Here is a 19,182-nt window from a genome sequence, read left to right as displayed (position 1 = left end):
TGTGCTGGCTGAGGCCTCTGGGAGCTGAAGTTCAAAGCATCTAGAGGTCTACCTTCTGCTCACTGGCCCTGCTAGCCTTCACCAATCTAGTGCGCCCTACACACAATCTAGTGTAGTGTGTTGGACTACAACTCCGACCATCCTTCCAGCTGGCGATCAATTTTGGAGCAGGGAGCAGATGCCCAAGGTGAAGGTGAGGTGTGTTTCATCTCTGCACCAGGAAAAGATCATCACTGGCCAAGATGCTAGTGGGCAACAGGCCCCAGTTGTGAGTCGACCATTTGAAAAGCACAGACTGGGATCCAGAGAGGTCTTGCAAAAGCAGAAAGGCACGTGCAGTTGTGCAAGGCAGCCTTGTGAAATTCCCTTGATTTCCTCATCCAACCGAAATTCTTTCTACTGGAACCAGAGATACTGGCCCAGTTTGCTTGTCATAATGGGCTCATCCAGATGGTTTAACTCATGATCAGCCGTGGCTTCTGCTAGATGTCACTGTGAATATGAAATTGCTGGAAGCGTTGCCATGCAAGACTTGTGTCAAGACTTACGCGAGGCTACAACCTCACAAAACTCTGCACTAAATCTCATTGAGCCCAGCATGTCATAGGAAATGAATCAATGATGACACTTAGCACGCTTTATGCAAAACATTTTTGAATATTCAAATCATGCCATGTCCTTAGTCAGGCCAGGCCTGTCACTGAGCAGGGTGAAGCAATCGCCTCAGGCGGCAGCAGCAGAGAGGGGGCGGCCAGGTGAGGAGAGCAGATTTGCATGATGTGTGAGCTGAGCCCCCCCCCCCCCCCGAAAATGCTCTGCCAGCTTCAGGTGCAGTGGGGGATGCCACTTCATCAGTGCTGAAGGCCGATTTGTCTGCCAGTTCGGTTGGCGTTTGTACCTGGCATGGAAGGAGCAGCACCCCATTCTTTGCCAAGGTAGCAAGATGATTTGGGCAGGTCCTACCCATGGCCTTCCTATAATCCTTACAACCACCCTGTCAGTATCATTACTCTCATGTTGAAGACGAGGACGTTGACAGAACGGTTTGCCAGAAGCCACCCTACAGGGACTTCTTACTGTTTATTCTCCTGATTTGTAGCTTTTTCTTTTAGCCGCAAAATTATAATCACTCTACAGAAATCTACAGAGTGTAAATATTTCTGGATAGACTATATCTCATGGACAGATACGTGTTTACTACCTTCCCTGTGGGCAGTTTTTCACAGATGGATACCAGCATGGCACCAAAGGTGTCATGAATTAATAAATCAACATCGATTATTTTTAACCACAGGGTAGAAAAGACCTGCAACCTTGTTTCATGTGCTGCAATTCAATTAATTTAAGATTCCAGGCCTGATTTTTATCTTCTCTTTGTTTCTCTACTTCTCAGTTCCCTCTTGAGTCTCCACCTGCACATCTGGTTTTTCAAGTATTAGTCAAATGCAAAGCTGGATTTCTTGGGATTCGGTGAGGGTGCAGTGATGCCTCTGCCCGCCAGTTCTGTCTTCTGTCCTGCCCCATAAGTTCTGTGACTACATTTAATGCTTTAGCAGTGGTCCCAACACTGATGATGCAGGACCGTTTGGGGCAGAAGAAAGGGGAAGAATAGCCAGGGAAGGCACTCGGGATCCAAGGAGTAAAATCCCAGTGGTGAGGCGCTTAATTTCTGGACAGGGATCAAGTGGCTACTGTGGCTCAGTGGCAGGACCCACTTTTTGTGCCCCCCCCACCAAACTCAGGAAGTTGTCAGTTGGTTGAGCCGGCAGACCCTGTACTGAGCAGAAAACCGGATCATGTTTTCAGCCTAGTTCATGCTCTGTTCAGCTTTGCAAAACTTCCGCACAATGACTATGTTGCTCATTTTTACTTTCAAGGCAGAAAAGCCAGCCCCTCTGCACTTACATGACTGTAGCCTTGCCTGCCGCTTTCCTCCCTCATTTTGTAGCGACACCTCCTGGGACTTCCATAAATATTTAGGAAGGAGGGATGCCAGGAGGACGATTTCCGTAATTTTGGCTGGCTGGTTTGCCATGACAGTTCCCCTGTGTTTTAAATGTTTAATAAGGCTATTAATGGCAAAGTGGCTTTCTTGCCGGTGGCCTGTACCTTGTGTTTGAGGATCAGAGCTGGGTGAGAGCTCTTCCAAGAGGGCCCAAAACTAACAAAGGGGAATGTGGAAGACTATGGAAGAGAGAACGCTGACCTGCGAGTTGGCCCTTGCCCTGCCTGACTCGAGCTGCTCTTCAGCGGAGAGAGAGAGTTGCTATTTTTCAAGTCCACATTTCCGCACGGATCACCCGTGCAGCTCCTGCGGTTGCTTGCGCAGCCCTGCTCTCTCCTTTGACACCCGGGTTCAGTGCACCCCATGCCTTCTCAGCTTCCAGCAGCTGCTTTCCTCAGCCCTCTTTCTCCGCCCCTTCCTTTCCTGGTCCCTTCTGGCAGTCCTGCCCTTGGGTGGGATAGAACAGCTTAGCCAGCCAGCAAGTGTGAGCTGGAGCCACTTCTGCCCCCTGTGCTCATCTGCGGTAGCTACCAGAGCACTTGGGCCTCTCAGCGGCAGCTGTTCTGGGTGCAACCCTACAAAGCAGATCCCAAGTGAAGAACTGGAAACCCACCTGGGTGGGATGGCTAAACCGGGGTCCCGCACTGAGCAGGGGGTTACGGGGGAAAGCTGCTCTTGGAAGAGAAACTCTCTCCCCCAGCAAGAAGGTTCCTGCAGTGAATGGGGGTTTAGCCTCTGTGCAAACTGGGCACTTTTTATCCTATGTGGTGGCCCTTGATAAGGCAAAAAAGGATTGGATGAAAATGGCTTGAGGGGGTTTAGCCTCTGGCAGCAGGGTCCCTGGGGGCAGTCCTTCAACGAGAGAGGAGACTTGGGAAGCCTTAGGTTTTGATTTTATGGAAAACAGTATCTAGGCTGCCTCCTGGGCCTGACCCTGGCAATTTGTAGCCGCCTCTCCGCTTACTGGATCAGTTTGTGTGACCCTCAGTGAGGCTTTCTGTTGCAAGAATCTCTCCGGGCTGAAAGGTCCAATGAATGGTTTCGAACATTTCCTGCTCACGCGCTCAATTACCGGGAAGCATTTAACTCACTGGGCCTGCAAGTCATTTTTTATAGGTCTGTAAGGTCTCTGCCCATTCCCCCTTCTGTCCCTTATATCTGGAACTATCACCATCCGCTAAACACCCACCTGGCAGTGCCATTTGTCAAAGCACACCTCCTCAGTTAAGGTCGAGTCCTTATACGCCCCACAGTAAGCACACATGCAGCTGCATTTCATTCCATGTTGTTTCAGCCTGTTAGCCCCGCTGCCGTGGTGGGCACTGTGAGGCCCAGTGACGGGGTGCCCCCCCGGGCCTGATTCACAGTAAGGTCTTGGGGCAAGTCAGGTCCAGCGGGGGTCCGTTCCATCTCGCACGGGGGCCTGAACGCGGCAGCGTCACATGCTGCTAGCGCTGGGAGTCCGGCAAACTTACCTGCCTGTTGCACCAACAAACAGCAGATTGTGGACAAGCCTTAGGTTTGATGTTGGCTTCCTTCACGCTGGTGAGCCCCAGGTTCCTACTGAGCTCTTCTCTCTTAGAGGGGCCCAGTCTGTCTTGGCCGCCTCGGGAGGTGGCTGCGGCACAACGGCATTTTATAGCTAGGGTTCTCAGAATCCTGTGCCTGGACAGGAGACCTGCTTCCCTTGAGACTTCTCTCTCTCTCTCCCTCTCTCTCTGCTTGTCCCCTTTCCTTTGCCACCTCTCCATGTATGGATTCATTCCTTTCAGGGTTGTGTAGTGGTTAAGAGCACGGGACTAAGACTCAGGCTGGGTTCTAGATGTCATTCAGCTATGGAGCCCACTGGGTGACCTTGGGCCAGTCAGAGACTCTCAGCCCAACCTACCTCACCGAGTTGATGTTGTGGGGACAAGGCTGAGACGAGGAGGAGAAGAATTATGGAAGCTGCCTTGAGTTCCTTGAAAGGAAAAAGGGTGGGATCTAACTAGAATAAAATAAATAAATAAATTTATATACTACCCAACAGCCATGGCTCTCTGGGAGGTACACAGCCATCAACCAAATACACAATACACAATAAAATGCAGTATAAAATCCCAATGGGCAAATTTAAAACAGCTAAAAGTAAGACAATCATGTAAAATAGTTTAGCCTCTAAAACCACTTCCGTTCAAAACCAGACCTAACTAAAACACAACCTCTTGATCTTGCTAATTGCCCAGGGCAGCAGTTCCATTTTTTCCACTGATAAACCTCACTTGTAAATGAAAAACGGCTTGTTTCCAGGTTCTTGGCAAAGTGCCCTCCAGTGCCCCCACCCAATGTGGGAGGAAGATTGTACTGATGCTTAGTGGAGTGGTGGGTATCGGCCTTCTGGCATCCATCTCTTCCTCCACAAACTACTCCATTGTCCTGGGCACTGTGGGGGGAAAAGCTGAATGGCGGTAGCCATGAAACCTTGACTACGTCGGCAAACAATAAACATGGTTCCAAAAGGCTCGGGCCACAACTCTGTGCATACTGAGGTGCGATAACACTGCACTTACGTCACAGGGACGTGACCTGGCGTGGGCACTGCCTCTGGCGGTGCTGCCCAGGGGCCTTCTGTCCGTTTTGTCACCATACCTGGGATACCAGCAAAGGAGTTGTGAAACGCAGATCGGTTTGTGCGGAGAAGGGGTGCTGCGGGCAGCCAGTCCGTGTGCTGCAGAGCTCGTTCCAGGGGCTCCTTCGCTGTACGCGAGAAGGAAGATGGACTCACCAGGCAGAGCGTTTTGATGGGGAGGTTTTTCAGGCCAGTGATGGCTGTGATCTCGTTGTTTGCCAAGCTGAGGTACGTCAGGCTGTGACACTTCTCCAGGCCTCGGATCTCTTTGATGTTATTATCTGGGTGTCAGCATTAGACTTAAGGAACAAAATCACAGTCAAGAACACGGCCTGGCTTGTTTCAGAGGAGCTTCTCTGTCGTTTGCGCCACGTGTTGTGGTTTCATTGAATATCCCCCTCTCGCAGGGTGGATAACGTGACGGCTTGTGCATGCTATTTTCAGGGGCAAACTGCTACAGTGTGGTCAAAAAGATCAAATCTTACCTGAGAACAGGCTAGAATTGGCCTGTTTGTTACTCTGCAGCTAAAGCAATGGTAGCAAGAGTGTGGTCTGTGGAAGGGTGGAGGGAAAAATGTCCCCCAGAGCCTCTGAAATTCATGAGTGGATCTGGCTGGGGCCGGGGGTCAGACTAGATGGCCCCAGAGACCACTGTTTCTATGCTTCTAAATTGCCCACCCCAGTCCTAACACATTGTTGTGTTTGGCATCTCAGGCAAAAGTGACCCTATTTCCCCAAATCAGATGTTTTGGTAAGGCATTTCTGAGCTGCATACACTGTAGATGCACCCATTCGGATATTTTGTGTTGCGCTCAGCCAGTCTGTCTCAAGGCAGGACTGGGAACCCTGGAAGAGCTTTCCGCCATCTTGTGCCCTTCTGATGTGTTGACTACAGTTCCCATAACCCCTTAGCCAGCTACTAACTGCAGGGTTGCACGAAAGCATCCCAGCAGGCAGGGGCTACAGAGCCCTTGGCCCCTATCCTGATGCTACTGACTGAGCTTTACAGCACAAGCAGGGAGGAGGCTGCCTGCAGGGCTGTTACTGACTTCGCATGGACACATGAGGCAGCCCTTTGCCCCTGCCCCAAGAGGCTGGCCGGCCTGCACCGCGAAGGCCTGGCCTTAGCACAGTCTCCGCTGCTCCTCTCATCAGGGAAGAATGAGCTGAAGCAGCAGCTGGGCAGAAAGTGGATCTGCAGGTACCTGGGGCTTCCACTCCCAGGCTGAAGTCCAAACAACTGGAGATCTCCTTTCAGCCCACCCCACCCCCATTTTGAGATGTGTGGGAGTGGCGCTGTCACCAACCTTGACTTATTTCAAAATATGCCCCTTGTTAAGCCAGGGATCTGAGTGCTTGGAACCCACGATCCCACCTGGATTCCCTCCCGATTTAGTTGCCCAGAAAAAGAGCCCCCCTCCCCACAGTTCTCATTGTAACACGTCTGCACGGAGGATAGGAATACAGTCGCGAAAGCAAAAACATCAGCCTACTGAAATCCAGGAGGATTTCAGATGTGGAGTGAGGTTACCAATAAAGTGAGCAAATCCAGTTAGCAGTGCTAACAAACCAATCTGGGAGGCATTAACGGCCCACCGCAAATGGTGTGTCAGGTACAGGCGTATTAGGAGAGTGTCTCTCCCTTCTTGGCTTTGAGGCAGTTCCTGTAATAATCCTGTCAGGTGCAACAGGGCGCATGCTGTGCATATGCGCAACTGTCAAGGAAAACCTTAATGACCTTCCCAGGCTGCACTGAAGTTTCCAGGAGCACAACAGGAGGCGTTTTGCTCCTGTCAGCTCAGCAGTGCCACTGCTGCAAAAGACATCTGTGTGCAGGTTACAAAAGGATCGTCTTCTACTTGCTGGGTTCGGCGTGGAAGGAATGTGTGCGTCTTTCTGGGCGAAGTCAACATCAATGGTGCTGCGAGTTATTTTGGAGCCTGAAGTGAAGATTATGAAAGCCGTCCCACATCCTCCCACCCAGCATCGCGCACACACCTCTCATGCGCCAGTAAACACTCCATAAGGAAATTCCCCTGCACAGAACTCACTGGACCAAGTGGCCCCGCTGCCTGAAAGCACTCGCATGTTTAAGGGGTTAAGTCTGGCTATTCCCCTTTATGGCACCTCTGTCTGCTGCCACCAAGAGCATCTGCCATGCGCTGCCTCGCTTCACAGGGAAGGGGGATTCTGGGAAACGTTATTCTGGGCAAGGATGGGTGCATGGAGTCTGCTGTACACATCACTGTTGATTTTGCCACACTGCTGGAAAGTATGAATGAGCAAAGCAGACCTAGTGAAGTGCTCGCACCTGAAGCAATTTCTAATGCCCTCTTTCCGGCCAGATGGGCAGTAATCAAGCTTGGCCCCCATCTTATTTCTGCCTCTGCAATGGGAAATTATAATTGTGACGGGAGTGAGCTGCTAGGCCACAAGCTGACAAGAGCCATGTCAGCTGGACACCTTGTGAAACACTCGAGTTACGTAACCCCGAGCACCCAGGACTGAGCTCTCTATTGCCGAGCTAAAAACCGTCTGACACAGAATCTGTCAAACAGCAGGAGAAGGAACAGCTCTGCGGGCAAAGTGAGAGGAAGCTGCGGGCACTGCAGGGGGAGCACCCCTTGGACTCCTGCTGCCGAGGGTGCAAGCAGAAGGGAGGGCTCTTCCTCCCTACACTGTTGGGAGCCTTCCAGAAAAATCTGGCTCCTTCCGGCGCTGGAAACAGGGGGCCGGACTAGAGGGAGCCATTGTGATGTGCTCCAATGAGGCTTTTCCTCCATTCTTGAAGCGCTACTTGGGTTTGCATTTTCTTCTCTTTGAACAGCAACAGTCACCTTCGTCAACCCGGCTCCCTCCAGCCGCGTGCTCCCATCAATTTCACCCTGCAAGAGGGAACTAGGCTGGAAGATGTGGATGCAAAAACTCAATGCTACCATTGCCAGGAGAACAGGGACCAGTGAGGGGGGAGGGCATCAGGCAGGGGTGGGCAGAAGGTAGTTCTCTGGGTCTTTTAGACTTCAGTGCTCGCAGCATCTCTGACCGTTGGCCATGCTGCCTAGTGCTTCTGGGAGCTGAGCTTCCAAACATCTGCAGATGGCCATTCCTCCCAACCCTGGCCTAGGAAGCCAAGAACTGCCTGTTTTCCACTGTGTAGGAGGCTCTTGTGCCAGCACCCGCTGGTGCCAGAGCAGAACCTACAGCATGAAATGCAAGGCTATGTCTGTACGGGAAGGGAACACTGCAAGGTCTCCCCACCAGTCAGGGAGTCAGGCAGCCAGCAGGAGCTGGCAGGCCTGGTCTGGTCCAGCAGCCACTGCTGGCGAGAGACCACAAGGCGATAAAGGTGAGAAAGGAACGGAGAGAGACAGGCTAGCCGGCAGGGATCCCATCAATGGCCTCAGCTACGATGGCATCCCAGGGTCGAAGAAATCATATTCAGGAAGATGGCCACTCCCTCAGACTGGTCCACAGCACAGGGTTGCTGAACTGAGGATAAAATGGAGGCGAGCAGCCTTGCGGTCCTCTCAAAAGGAAGAAAGGTGGGATATACAGGCAGTGTAGTTATGGTAATAATATGGGGCGTTCCAAGGCAAGTGTCTCAGGCAGCTTGTTTTGGGTGCTAGTCATTTAATTACGGTGGTCTTACTGTCCGAGCCAGAGGCAGGGGTGGGATTTTCAGACTGGCTCCCTGACTCTGGGGGAGAGGCCGCCTCTTGCCGCTCCGCCGCAGGCAGCCAACGCAGCGGCTGCTGTGCCAGGGACCAAGGAGAAGAGGCGGTCCTCCCTCCCAGCCACCCTTGTCGGGGCACAGGGCCCTCCACTGCCCTTGCTGCTCTGAGGTGGCGGCCGCAGGGCCGTGGGCCCATCTCGTCTGCTTCTGCGCCTGCAGTGGCCTGCCAACTGCCTGTGGGACACGGGCCGGGCGGCACAGTGACGGGGACACGCGCCAGCCACGGGACGGCTCTACCTGCGCTCCTCGGCTACCGTGCCCCTTGCGCCCGCCAGCTTCTGCTCCACCACGACAAGCCTGCCTGGCTTGTGATTGTCCCTCACCCATCCTTGCCAGATGCTCTGCTCAGCAGATATATTTAAATGCATTCACAGCATACTGCTGCTGTACGTGTCAAAACTGAAATACGCATCATTTATAGCGGAAGATATGAAAAGGCTGAAGAGGTAACAAGGACAGACATCCTGTTAGATCCCACAAGGATCCTGCTGGGTTCTTTGAAAATAGCTGGATCACACTCACACAACGCATATCTGCCTTATCTGTTAAAGGTAGAGAGAATATTGTTAGCTCAAAGCTTGGGGCGGGGAGAGAAGCTTGAAAAGTTATTAATTAGTACATGAAATGTGGGGCCCTATTTAGAGTCATGAAATTAACTTACTGGGTGAAGAAAAGGAAAGTAAGACATGCTTAAATAATTTTTAATTGCTTAAATATTCTTTTTATTAAAGACCCTTCCTCAGGAGCAATGAGTTGGATTATGCTAATGAATAATTAAAGAAAAACGGGAAGGACAATCAAGTAATAAAAATTAGAAAGACTAGCCAGATGTGGAATAACAGTTAAGAGGCCTGATAAGATATGAGAACTGGAAGTCAGGCATGTCTGATCTGAGAGCTATTGATAATGAAGAGGCTGTTTTCATACAACTCTGCAATAGCCCAAGGATTTTTTCATCTCATTCCCACGTGCAGAAGAAAACTACACTAGCCAAACGCAAACCTTCCACAATTTCCACGTTTGTGATCATTAGGGTGCAACCCCTCAGCCCACTGACATCAATGCAGAAGGGGCGTAAGATTATTTAGTGTCCCAGCTCTGAGATCCTGTGACCTTAGGAATGGGGGGGGGGGGGGCTGACCGCCAAGCCCCCTTGCAGCCCAAGTGGAAAGAAGCAGGCTGACTGCCTTTCTAAGTCTACCATTTCGGTGGGGAGGGGCTGCCGGCTTGCCCCACTAGCACAGAGCCCCCGCAGCCTCCTTTCCCTCCCTGGGGCCTCACGCCTGCCCAGATGAACGGCAGGCTCCGAGGTGCCCTGGCAGGGGCGAAAAGCGCCGCTGCCATGCCTTGCACCATGCTCCGGACGCACCCAGGGCAGGGGCGGCAGCTCCTCGGGCTGTTCTCGCCCGGGTGAAGATTTCAGCTGCACCAGGATGGTATCGACAGTGAAAACATCTACCAATTGCTCTACAAGGTTTTGAAGGAGAATGTTTGTATCTTTGCCAAATTACCAAAGTATCAAAACTTTTAAATATTAATTACCATATACTTTTAAGCATTAATTAGCATACTTTTTAAAAAAAACCCAGGAAAGCAAGAGTTACAGCGGATGCCACTTGTGCCCAGGTGGTGTGGAGATGGGCTGGCTGGGCTGGCTGGTTTATCTTTCTCTGTCTGAGGCTCTTGGGAGAATCAGGGCAGTCGGGAAGATGTGCATTCTCCTGACAGGCATGAACCACAGCCCTTTAGCACTCCTCATCTCGAAACCAGAAGCACTCATCTTTCACATCTTAGTATGAGCTTCCTCTGCAGCTCCCACCCCTCTGTTTTTGGCTACATGCCCTGAAACAGATTTCCCTTCTGCCCGTCATCATGATGTCCAATAGCAACCCCAAATGTGCACACAAGGAGAGCTATTTGCAGCTTCTTGGGATGGGCATAGAGCTGGTTTGCACGGGACCAGCGCTTATGGATTTAGAAACTGATGGGGGGCTGCTGTCTGTGAACAGGAGCCATGCACTGAAAGGCCCAAACCAGGAGCGCTGTGTGGAAGAATGGCCGCCCAGGCAGGGAGATCTCCCCGATTCTACACGCTGTCTTGCTTTGAGTTGGGCCCCTGTGCCATCAAGCCCTGAATCGCAGACACTGCCTGGCAGTGTCCCTCCAGGGTGTGGGCACAGCTCTTCCCTACAACTCCCCGGGCACAACGATCCACCCCAAGGGTGGCTCTCCCATGGGTCAACACCACCATGCAGGCATCTCAAAGGCAATGCAGATTAGCTCGTCACAATCCTCTTGAATTAAGCAGATGATCAGGATGGTACAGCCTCAACTGCTTTTCGAAACTGCTCATAGAAGCTGGATTGAATGGAGTTAAACCAGACAGAGAGGTTTAGCCAGTGATGCCCTGTTTGCCAGTCATGTGGTAGTTCCCATTTTTGAACTTTAAAAGCACACAAACACATTTAGAAAGCACAATCTAACTCTCTAGAGAGGGTCAGAATCAATACTAAATTCATTTCCAGGCCAAGCATAGACGCACTCTATCTTTAGGTAGCCTCTGCATTATTTCACTTCCCTTCCCTCTAGAAGTGTCATTCTTCACAAGAAAGGATACTGTCCAGTATGAGCTTTGTAAGTGACTGGTAGGCAGAAAGATCTCGCATTTCTGGAATCATGTTGTATGAAAAGTTCACCACCTGGAACGGGGGAGGTGGGGAGAACATGCCAAGTTGCCAAAGACCTTCTTCTGTTTTTATCCCTTGCTGCACTGTGACTTTTCAACTTGGGTGCAAAGTTGAAGCATAAGTAAAATTCATGTGTGAGCTTAGAAAGCACAAATGTATTTTGTAAAACAGGATATGCAGAATGGCCTAACCATGATCCGTGTTCCACGTGCAAATGGCTGCTCTGATTCCAGGGCCCCGAAGCACCAGCCTGCAGTACAAGGAGGGGCTGCCCCTCTCTCCTCTCTGGCACCGCATGTTGTGAGAGCCCCGGAGGGAAAGAGTGGCGGCCAGGCACAGAGCACCCTTGCCTGTCTTTCAGGGCCATTTAAGAGCCTTCCTCCTAAAACCATGGGCAGCGGGCTTGCCACGCAACAGCGAGGCAGTGGCTCCTAAAAGGTCCAGAAATTATTGTTTCAAACACAGGGCAGGTCAGCAGAAGAGGGCAGATTGGGAGGAGTTATTAGACCCTCTAGTTCCTACTGCAATGTGCAAGGGATCTGGTGCTGGCTGGGTGGCAGCGTCAGATACTGCCCTTTGCTTTAAGATCGCTACCAACTGGACCTCCATTTTTGTTCAAATGTCTTCATGCTCTTACCTCCCTAGATTTCCTCCCCCCCCCCCCCGCTTCCTTCTTGATGCATCTCTTCAAGCAGAAGCTAATCTTATAACTGTTTGGACTGAAAAAGTCTGGTTGGGGAATGCTCAGAGTTACAGGACTTTTTTCTGTCTAAGCAGCCATAAAACTGCACCCTTACAGAATCAGAGACTCTTCAAATCATCCAACGATGAAGATGAAAGGAGCCAACGGGGCCACTGGGTCCAGCCCCCTGCACAGCACAGGACTCAAAGGCAAAGCATTCCTAACAGAGGGCTGTCCAATTGCCTCCTGAAGGCCTCCAGAATGGGAGAGCCCATGACCCCCCTAGTCATTGCTTCCACTGCCATATTGTAAGTCGGGTCCGCTTTTCCATGTTCGGCACTCTGAGATGATTCAGAAGAGAGCCTAGCCCTCCTCAGCACTGCAGCCTTTCGGAGAGCTGAGAAGTGCCATCCTGTCTCCCCTCAATCTTCTCTTCTCGAGGCTAAGCATGGCCAGTTCTTTCCATCTCTCCTCACAGGGCTTGTCTCCAGTCCCTGATCATTGTCATCGCCCTCCTCTGATCCCCTTCCAGCTTGTCTGCATCTTCCTTCCACTGCGGTGCCAAGAACTGGGCACAGGACTCCAGATGAGGCCTAACCAGTGCTGTGCGAAGGGCCACAATGCACAGCACGGGATTTGGAGTGATGCTTCTATTAATGCAGCCTAAAACAGCATTTGCCCTCTTTGCTGCCACACACTCCAGTGACTCTTGTTCAGCTTGTGAGCCACAACAATCCCAAGATCCTTCTCACTTGCAGCGCTGCTGAGCCAAGCGTTCCCCCTCTTGTAATGATGCATTTGGGTTCTTTTTCCTTAGCTGCAGAACTTGGCACCTGTTCTTATTATATCGCATTCTGTTGATTTCAGCTCAGAGTTCCCACATATCAAGATCACTTTGAATTTTATTTCTGTCCCATAGTATTAGTTATCCCTTAGGCACTTTCATAAATAATTTCTCAGTACAGTTCTCAAATTCAGGAAATTACATGCCTTTCTCCCCTGCCTCCCCCGAGTTCTTTCACTTTCTTGAAAATGAAATGAACATAAAGAGAACCTTTGAATGGGCAGCGATATGAGATTTGTGCTTAAAGGTGCAATCCTATGAATGTTTAAACAGAAAAAGGCCTACAAACCCCAGCATCCCCCAGTCAGCCATGCTGGCTGCAGAATGCTGGAAGCTGTAGGCCCTTTTTTGTCTAAACATTTATAGGATTTTGCTTTAAAGCACAATTACGAAGTCAATTTTTTACCAATTACTGGTAAAAAACAAACAAAAAAAACCCCTAACATAGGCGTTGGCAACTCAGAATCCACACATCAAAGAGCTCACAATGTTTAGGCTAAGAGTGCCCTCTTAAAAATGCAACCCACTCATTGTTAGGGTACATTTATACACCGTTGTATACGGTGCCTTGCCCCAAACCACAGGACCCCCTGTCTCTGGATGTTCAGCAGTCTGGAGGCCTGAACATCTTTGGAAAGCCCCAAAAGGCTTATTTGTGTAATCTAGTTGGAGAAATGGGACATCAGAAGAAAATGGAATGGGGAAAGCCACGAAGTAGGCAGGTCAGACTGAAGAGCGAGCGGGCAAGCAACAAGAAGCATTTTCTTTGAACAAAACTTATAGATGAGACAGTCTGTTCCCAAAACTCTTGGGTTATATTCAGTGTTAGAGGAAACCCATGAAAATGAATGGGAGTTGAGCTAGACTAACATTGGGAACCACCCTCAGAATCCTAAAAAGAAAAAAAAATCAGCTTAGCAAGTTTGTTGAAAGAGTTGCAGAATTTCACCAACCGCCAAGTAACAGGAGGTGAGGAAAAGACTGATCCACAGCCCAGAGACAGATGGAGCTTGTTGGGGGTGCAGCGGAGTTCTGAGACACAGGAAGACTCAACTTCATACAGAAAAAAAGGGGGGGAATGACTAATTTTTGACAAGGGATCCCAGAGGCAGAAACATCCATACATCTTATCTATTTATCAATCTATTATCCTTACTTGTCATTAGGTTTCCTGAGGGTGGCAGAATTTGTCTGGCTAGCTAGCTGAACAGGTGACCTGAACTCACATTCAGCTCACAAAGTGGTATTTTGTTTCTTACTTGGAGATTCTTAGGTGGAATGAAGTCAAAGTATGTGGTAAGCGCATTATGGGAAACATCCAGTTCCAACAAGTAAGGCATATGACTGACACAGGAAAGGTCTGGAATCAAGAAACAAGAACATGGAGGAAGAGGGAATGATGAGTACAGAAAAATATACAGACCGTCATGCCACTGTGGATCTTAATTTGAATGTGGAGGCTGTGTGGATGTGTTGTTCTAAATGAACAGCTACCCTGTGACCAGAAAAGTGCCATTGTATGGAGCAGCTTGGCATAATTTATAGTCCACTGCTAAAGTTCTCTTTCAATTTTCACTATTTCAAATATGTCTGCTTCTCCTACACATGAGTTGGTGAAAATAAGGGTGAAGCACTGCCCACTGGAAATCTTATTCAGCAATCATTCTGGCTTTTAAAATTTCACATGCTTAAACATGTACTTGTCACAACAGGCACTAGAAACTTGCTTGCTAATCAAACAAGCTAAGCCTCCTGGGAAGCTGAACTCTGGAACCAATTTCTCCATACGTTTTCTTGCATTTACAGTGAGCCATAACATAATCATAGTCTTGCATAAAGACTACCCACCCTTAGACACTCATGGCAATTGTCTTCTCCGATAAGACTCCTGTGAGGGCCAGGAACTACCACTATCTTCATTCCAAAAAGTGCTGGAGCGTCCCCATTCCCATTGTACAAACTGAGAGATCACTGCAACACGGAGATCACAGCCAGTGGCTGAACCCTACGAGGGGTCCGTGTGGACTTCGTACTAGTGACTGCGTGTGCACGCACGCAGCTTGGATCAGCACCACCTCTGCCACTAGGACTTTTCAGAGGAGGGCAATTTATTACACCGCAAGCAAGAGCCCCAAGAAGAGCCCTGACGGACTGTTGCTGCCTATGGGGTTCCACACCCAATTCAGGATGCTGCCTTAATGCATGAAGCCCAACCTAGCCTGAGACTGCGGTATCTCACAGAGCGCCCCTGCCAACCTCAGTTTAGCGGGACATTATGCTCAATGACTGAGGCTTCCTCCAACTGCCATCCTGACAGGAGATTTGGTGGCAATGTGGAAGAGAGTACTCTTTGTGGTAGAGCCTGAGCTGTAGAATTAGAACTCCACAAAGGACCTCCAACACCAAATCTATCATCTTTTCAGCACCAGATTAAGTCTACCCTCAATGCTGAGCCATTTCCCAGCTCCAAACAGAGCACCGGAAAGGAGGCATGTCAGTTGTTTTTACAGGTCTACTTGTATTAACCTGTCTGCATTGTTCAAGTCATTTAAAATTAAGTTTTAAGTCTCTAGGGACATTTTATTTTTACTGTTATTTATATTTTATATTGTATACGATGGATTGTTGTACGGTGTCCAGACAGCTTTGGCTAGTGTGTGATACAGAAATAAAATAAATAGTAATAAAAAGCATTCTATTGACAAAGTGGCCAGTGTGAAACCAAGCAGGACATGAGTACAACAGAACCTTTTGCTCGTGTTCCCAGCTCCTGGTGTACAGTAGCATGTTGTCCCTGATACTGGAGGTGGCATGTACTCATCATGAGGACTAGTAACCATGGATACGCCGTATTTTTTTTCTGCCTTACACCATTTGTGTTACAATAAATGTAACGTTCATGAGTCTATGGAAAAGAGAGTTCTCATTTTCTTGCTGGTAAGCTGAGGTACAAATAAAATAAATTAATGGGGTTCTTTTTGGCAAATAAGGGAGATATATACATGTGCATAGTAAATAAATTATAATCCTTCACAGTAGGTAACATAATTCGACATAGCTTAGCACCTGACCAGGCCACTGCCCGGGGAAGACCACTGGTTTCCCATGCCACAACCCCCTGCTTTAGCCCTGGCATCTTTTGCTGAACTATTCCAGACAACAGCGCTAGGAGAGAGATCTGCCCGCAAACCTGATGAGTGTCTGCCTGCCAGCATGGACAGCAGCAGGCTCGGCAGGCCGGACTCAGCATCAGTTTGTTCCTGTTAGTCCATGCTGGCTCCTGCTCCAGAATCAACATTATTATCATCGTCATTGGTGGCGGGGCCGGTACACGATATTTATGCCCTGCCTTCTTCCTTGCGCAAGGAACCCAAGGGGGTGAACACGGCTCTCCACAGGCTTTGGGCCCAGAGAATAACCTAGGTGATAATCTTCATGTTCCGGGCGCTAAGCCTGGAGCGGTGCAGGCACATGCGCATCCGCACGGCTGTCCCAGCACCCTGGAGGAGTCCGCACGCTGCGGGACGGTGGAAGCAGAGCCGAGAACTGCCCTGGCAGGAAGGGAGCCGCGTGGCCTGCCGCCTTCTTCCTTCGACCTGAAACTTCGGCTTTACAGCCCCATACCTTTACCTGAGTGGTGACTACATACCATTAATGCTATTGAAGGAAAGATCCAGCTTCTCAAGATGAACATATTTGCAGAGAACTTGAATGTTAATTAAACTGTGATTCTGTCAGGGGGGAAAAAAGAGGGAAAGAGCGTTTAGTATGCATATCCCAATACCTGCCTTCTTTCGCCCAGGTATGGGGAGGTGGAACTCTGCCAAATGTGCTGAGCTGCCTGGTCTTTAAGTGGCCGTCTCCCAGGACTTTAGAGAGTGCCTGGTGCCACAAGGGACACGAGACACATTTTTCAGTGACCAAGGTTCTAACCAGGTTGATCGGCAAATACACAAACTCTGTCGTGAAGTCCATGCAATATTCATAACGAGTACTCAGAAGAGCTTTTAATGTGCTTCTCTGTATTACAACAACCCTGCGAGGTTGTGGACGAGAGACAATGAGGACTGATCTAAGGCCTCCCACTGAGTTCATGGACAAAGCAGATGTTGGAACTTGCACTGTTTGACGTTAACTCACCGACAGCGTAAGGTCAAGGTAGACGTGTTCTGTGCCAGGGGCTGAACGCCCCAGCCTGTGCAGGGCTTCAGCAGTGACATCTTCTGTCAGCACGCCGTCAAATTCCTCCTGAGTGAAAGAAAGCAGGGCACAGTTCAGCAGCCCTCAAATAACCAAAGAAATACCCGCACGGCAGAATTACACTTGGCGAAGCAAACTCTCAGCTTTCTCCAGCCAGGCACCCAGCAACTTTGTCCCTTGTGTGGAATGAGAGGCTACAGCTCAGGGAGAAAAACAAAGCAATACCGGGGGGGGGGGGGGGTGTCACAGCACACTGACTAGAAAGTGCTGACATCATGCATAATAAGTATTTTACTTTACCCAGCCTAATTAAGCCATAATTAATAACACATGCTATTGTTTATGCTTTAATTACATTTCCAAACTGCCCCGTAGCTGCAGCCATCTCAGCAGTTCACAAAATTGCTACACAACAAACAAGGCTGCCATGGGGTCCCTGGGGCTCCTGCATCTAGTCACTGAACTGGGCCACATCCCGTTCAGCTGCAGCAGCACCAAAGCAACAGCATTCCAAGGCAACTAATTGGCCACAAGGACACTAATTGCTCAGCTAAATCCTTCTTCAAGCAACCATCTGCTGCCTCTTCTCAAGTCTCTAGGATGCGGCCTGATGGTATCACACCAACCCAACTCCCCACCCCCATAAGAACTGTACTAGTGTTAGAAGGCGGACGCTTCTAGAGATGGTGTCTAAAGTGGAAATAACATTATAATGCAAAAGTGCTCAGTTAAAAGTGTCGCTAAAGGGAACATATGCAAAACTACCATATATTACACTAGGCATTTCTCTCTCCCACTGAATATGGCCTGCAATGGCTCACCAGTTAAAGGCACAATGCGGGCCCGTTCAACCAAAGTGTTGTTACTCTGGGACTGTTGCTTTCATTCACTCTTAACATCTCCTGCATGTATGAATTGCTCCCCTCTTTTCGTGGCTGCACAGAGCTGCACTTTCTGTCCCTTATACGAGGAATGTCACATGCATTTTCCCAACACACACACTAGAGCAGCAACACCCCTTCCCACCATGGCAGGATCTCTAACTCAGCACGTGTGCATTACGCAGGGAATGCTGGCTGGGAATGATGGGGTCTGCAATCCAACACTTCTGGAGGGGGCTCCAGTTTGGGACAAACATTACAGTTGCATGCCCCCCCGCCTCCACTTTGGCTGCAAGCCTCAGTATGCTTACTTGGAGGAAAGTCCCTCTGGGGGACAGGGGTCTTACTTTTGAGTAATATGATGGCTCTTGGCACAGATCTTTCTGTAATTCACAGAAGATCTGGACTGCCTTTGTCTAGTCCCGCGGGGGGGGGGGGGCGGTTGGTTGGACCAGGGTCAGCTGCCTCCATTAACCCTTTGGGATCTCAACTGGGCCTTTAGGGGAACTATCCATTCATTCATCCAAATAAGTAAATACATGGTGCGAAACCCTCTACTTTCCCCTAAGTGTCGGAACAGGACGAGCCCAGCTCCCAACACGGAGCTCCCGCAATGCCCCTCGTAGGCGCGCTGCCCCACCGCGACCCCTGCACTGCCCCGTAAGTGTCCCAGCAGCGCAAATGCCACGCCAAAACTCGGGGCTCCCGTAATGCTCCCCGCAGGGGCGCCCGCCTAAAGCAGCCCTGGCCTTTGCCGTAGGTGCCCGAGTAGCGCGACGCCACAAAAGGCCGCCCCCGCCCTCCGCCCTCCGGGCCGGCCCTGCACCCAGAGGCCGCGAGCCGGGGGCGCTCGGGTGCCGCGAGCAGGGCCGGCCAGCGCTGCCCACCTCCATGGGCTCGGGCTCCGGCTCGGACTCGGTGGACTCCTCTTCGTCCTCCACGAACTCCTCCTCCTCCTGGCTGAGCAGGTCTTCCAGGGCCTCCGCGTCGCGGTCCCGCGGGAGCCGCTCATCGAGCCGGTTGAGGAGGAGCGAGAAGGTGACGGACGACGCGGCCGCCCAGGAGCGCAGCAAGCGCTCGCCGCCGCCATGGCCGCCCAAGAAGCCGTTCTTGATCGAGGAGCCGCTGCGGGGGTGCATGGCGGCCTGGGGGGCCGGGGCTTGCGGCTTGCTCGCCCTCTCCCTGAGGGGCCTCAGGGGAAAAGGCGCCGCTGGGACGGCGCCATCTTGTGTACAGGCCGTTGCCAGGCAACGCGGGCGCGCCCGCGCATGGCCCGCCGGGAAATGCAGTCGTCCGCCTTCTGGCAGAAGGACGTGCCGGCGGCTCGCGGGGCCTCTTGGGAGGTGTAGTTCAGCCTGTCAGAGACCCTCTCCGCCCACCCACCCCCAAAGCAGCCATTCAATGGCTTCTTTTGTGCCATAAACACCAAGAAATGCATGAAGAGACAGAAGTGCGTGCAATTCTCCCTTTTAGCATACTAGGAACGCCCCCTCCTCAAGAGGGGAATAAACTGATCGATGGCAGGGATTGTGCCCCGGGATG

At 50.7% G+C, this 19,182-nt stretch overlaps 1 protein-coding gene across 1 annotated transcript in view; it reads right to left on the bottom strand.

Annotated features, from left to right (window-relative positions):
- LRGUK (leucine rich repeats and guanylate kinase domain containing) overlaps positions 1-18,779 on the bottom strand; it is a 61,945-nt gene extending 43,166 nt beyond the window's left edge. The window contains exons 1-6 of the mRNA XM_044430497.1: positions 18,528-18,779; positions 16,700-16,807; positions 16,209-16,290; positions 13,819-13,919; positions 10,964-11,045; positions 4,770-4,894 (exon numbers count right to left, since the gene is read on the bottom strand). Of these exons, the coding sequence (XP_044286432.1) occupies positions 4,770-4,894; positions 10,964-11,045; positions 13,819-13,919; positions 16,209-16,290; positions 16,700-16,807; positions 18,528-18,779 (750 nt within the window). The remainder of the gene's footprint in view (positions 1-4,769; positions 4,895-10,963; positions 11,046-13,818; positions 13,920-16,208; positions 16,291-16,699; positions 16,808-18,527) is intronic.
- Positions 18,780-19,182: the final 403 nt, after the last annotated feature.

Source organism: Varanus komodoensis, unplaced genomic scaffold (genome assembly GCF_004798865.1).
Source record: "Varanus komodoensis strain SLA01 unplaced genomic scaffold, ASM479886v1 scaffold1, whole genome shotgun sequence".
In the NCBI taxonomy this organism is placed as follows: Eukaryota; Metazoa; Chordata; class Lepidosauria; order Squamata; family Varanidae; genus Varanus; species Varanus komodoensis.
The sequence above is the reverse complement of the archived record's forward strand: the minus strand, read 5'-3'. Positions and strand labels throughout refer to the sequence as shown.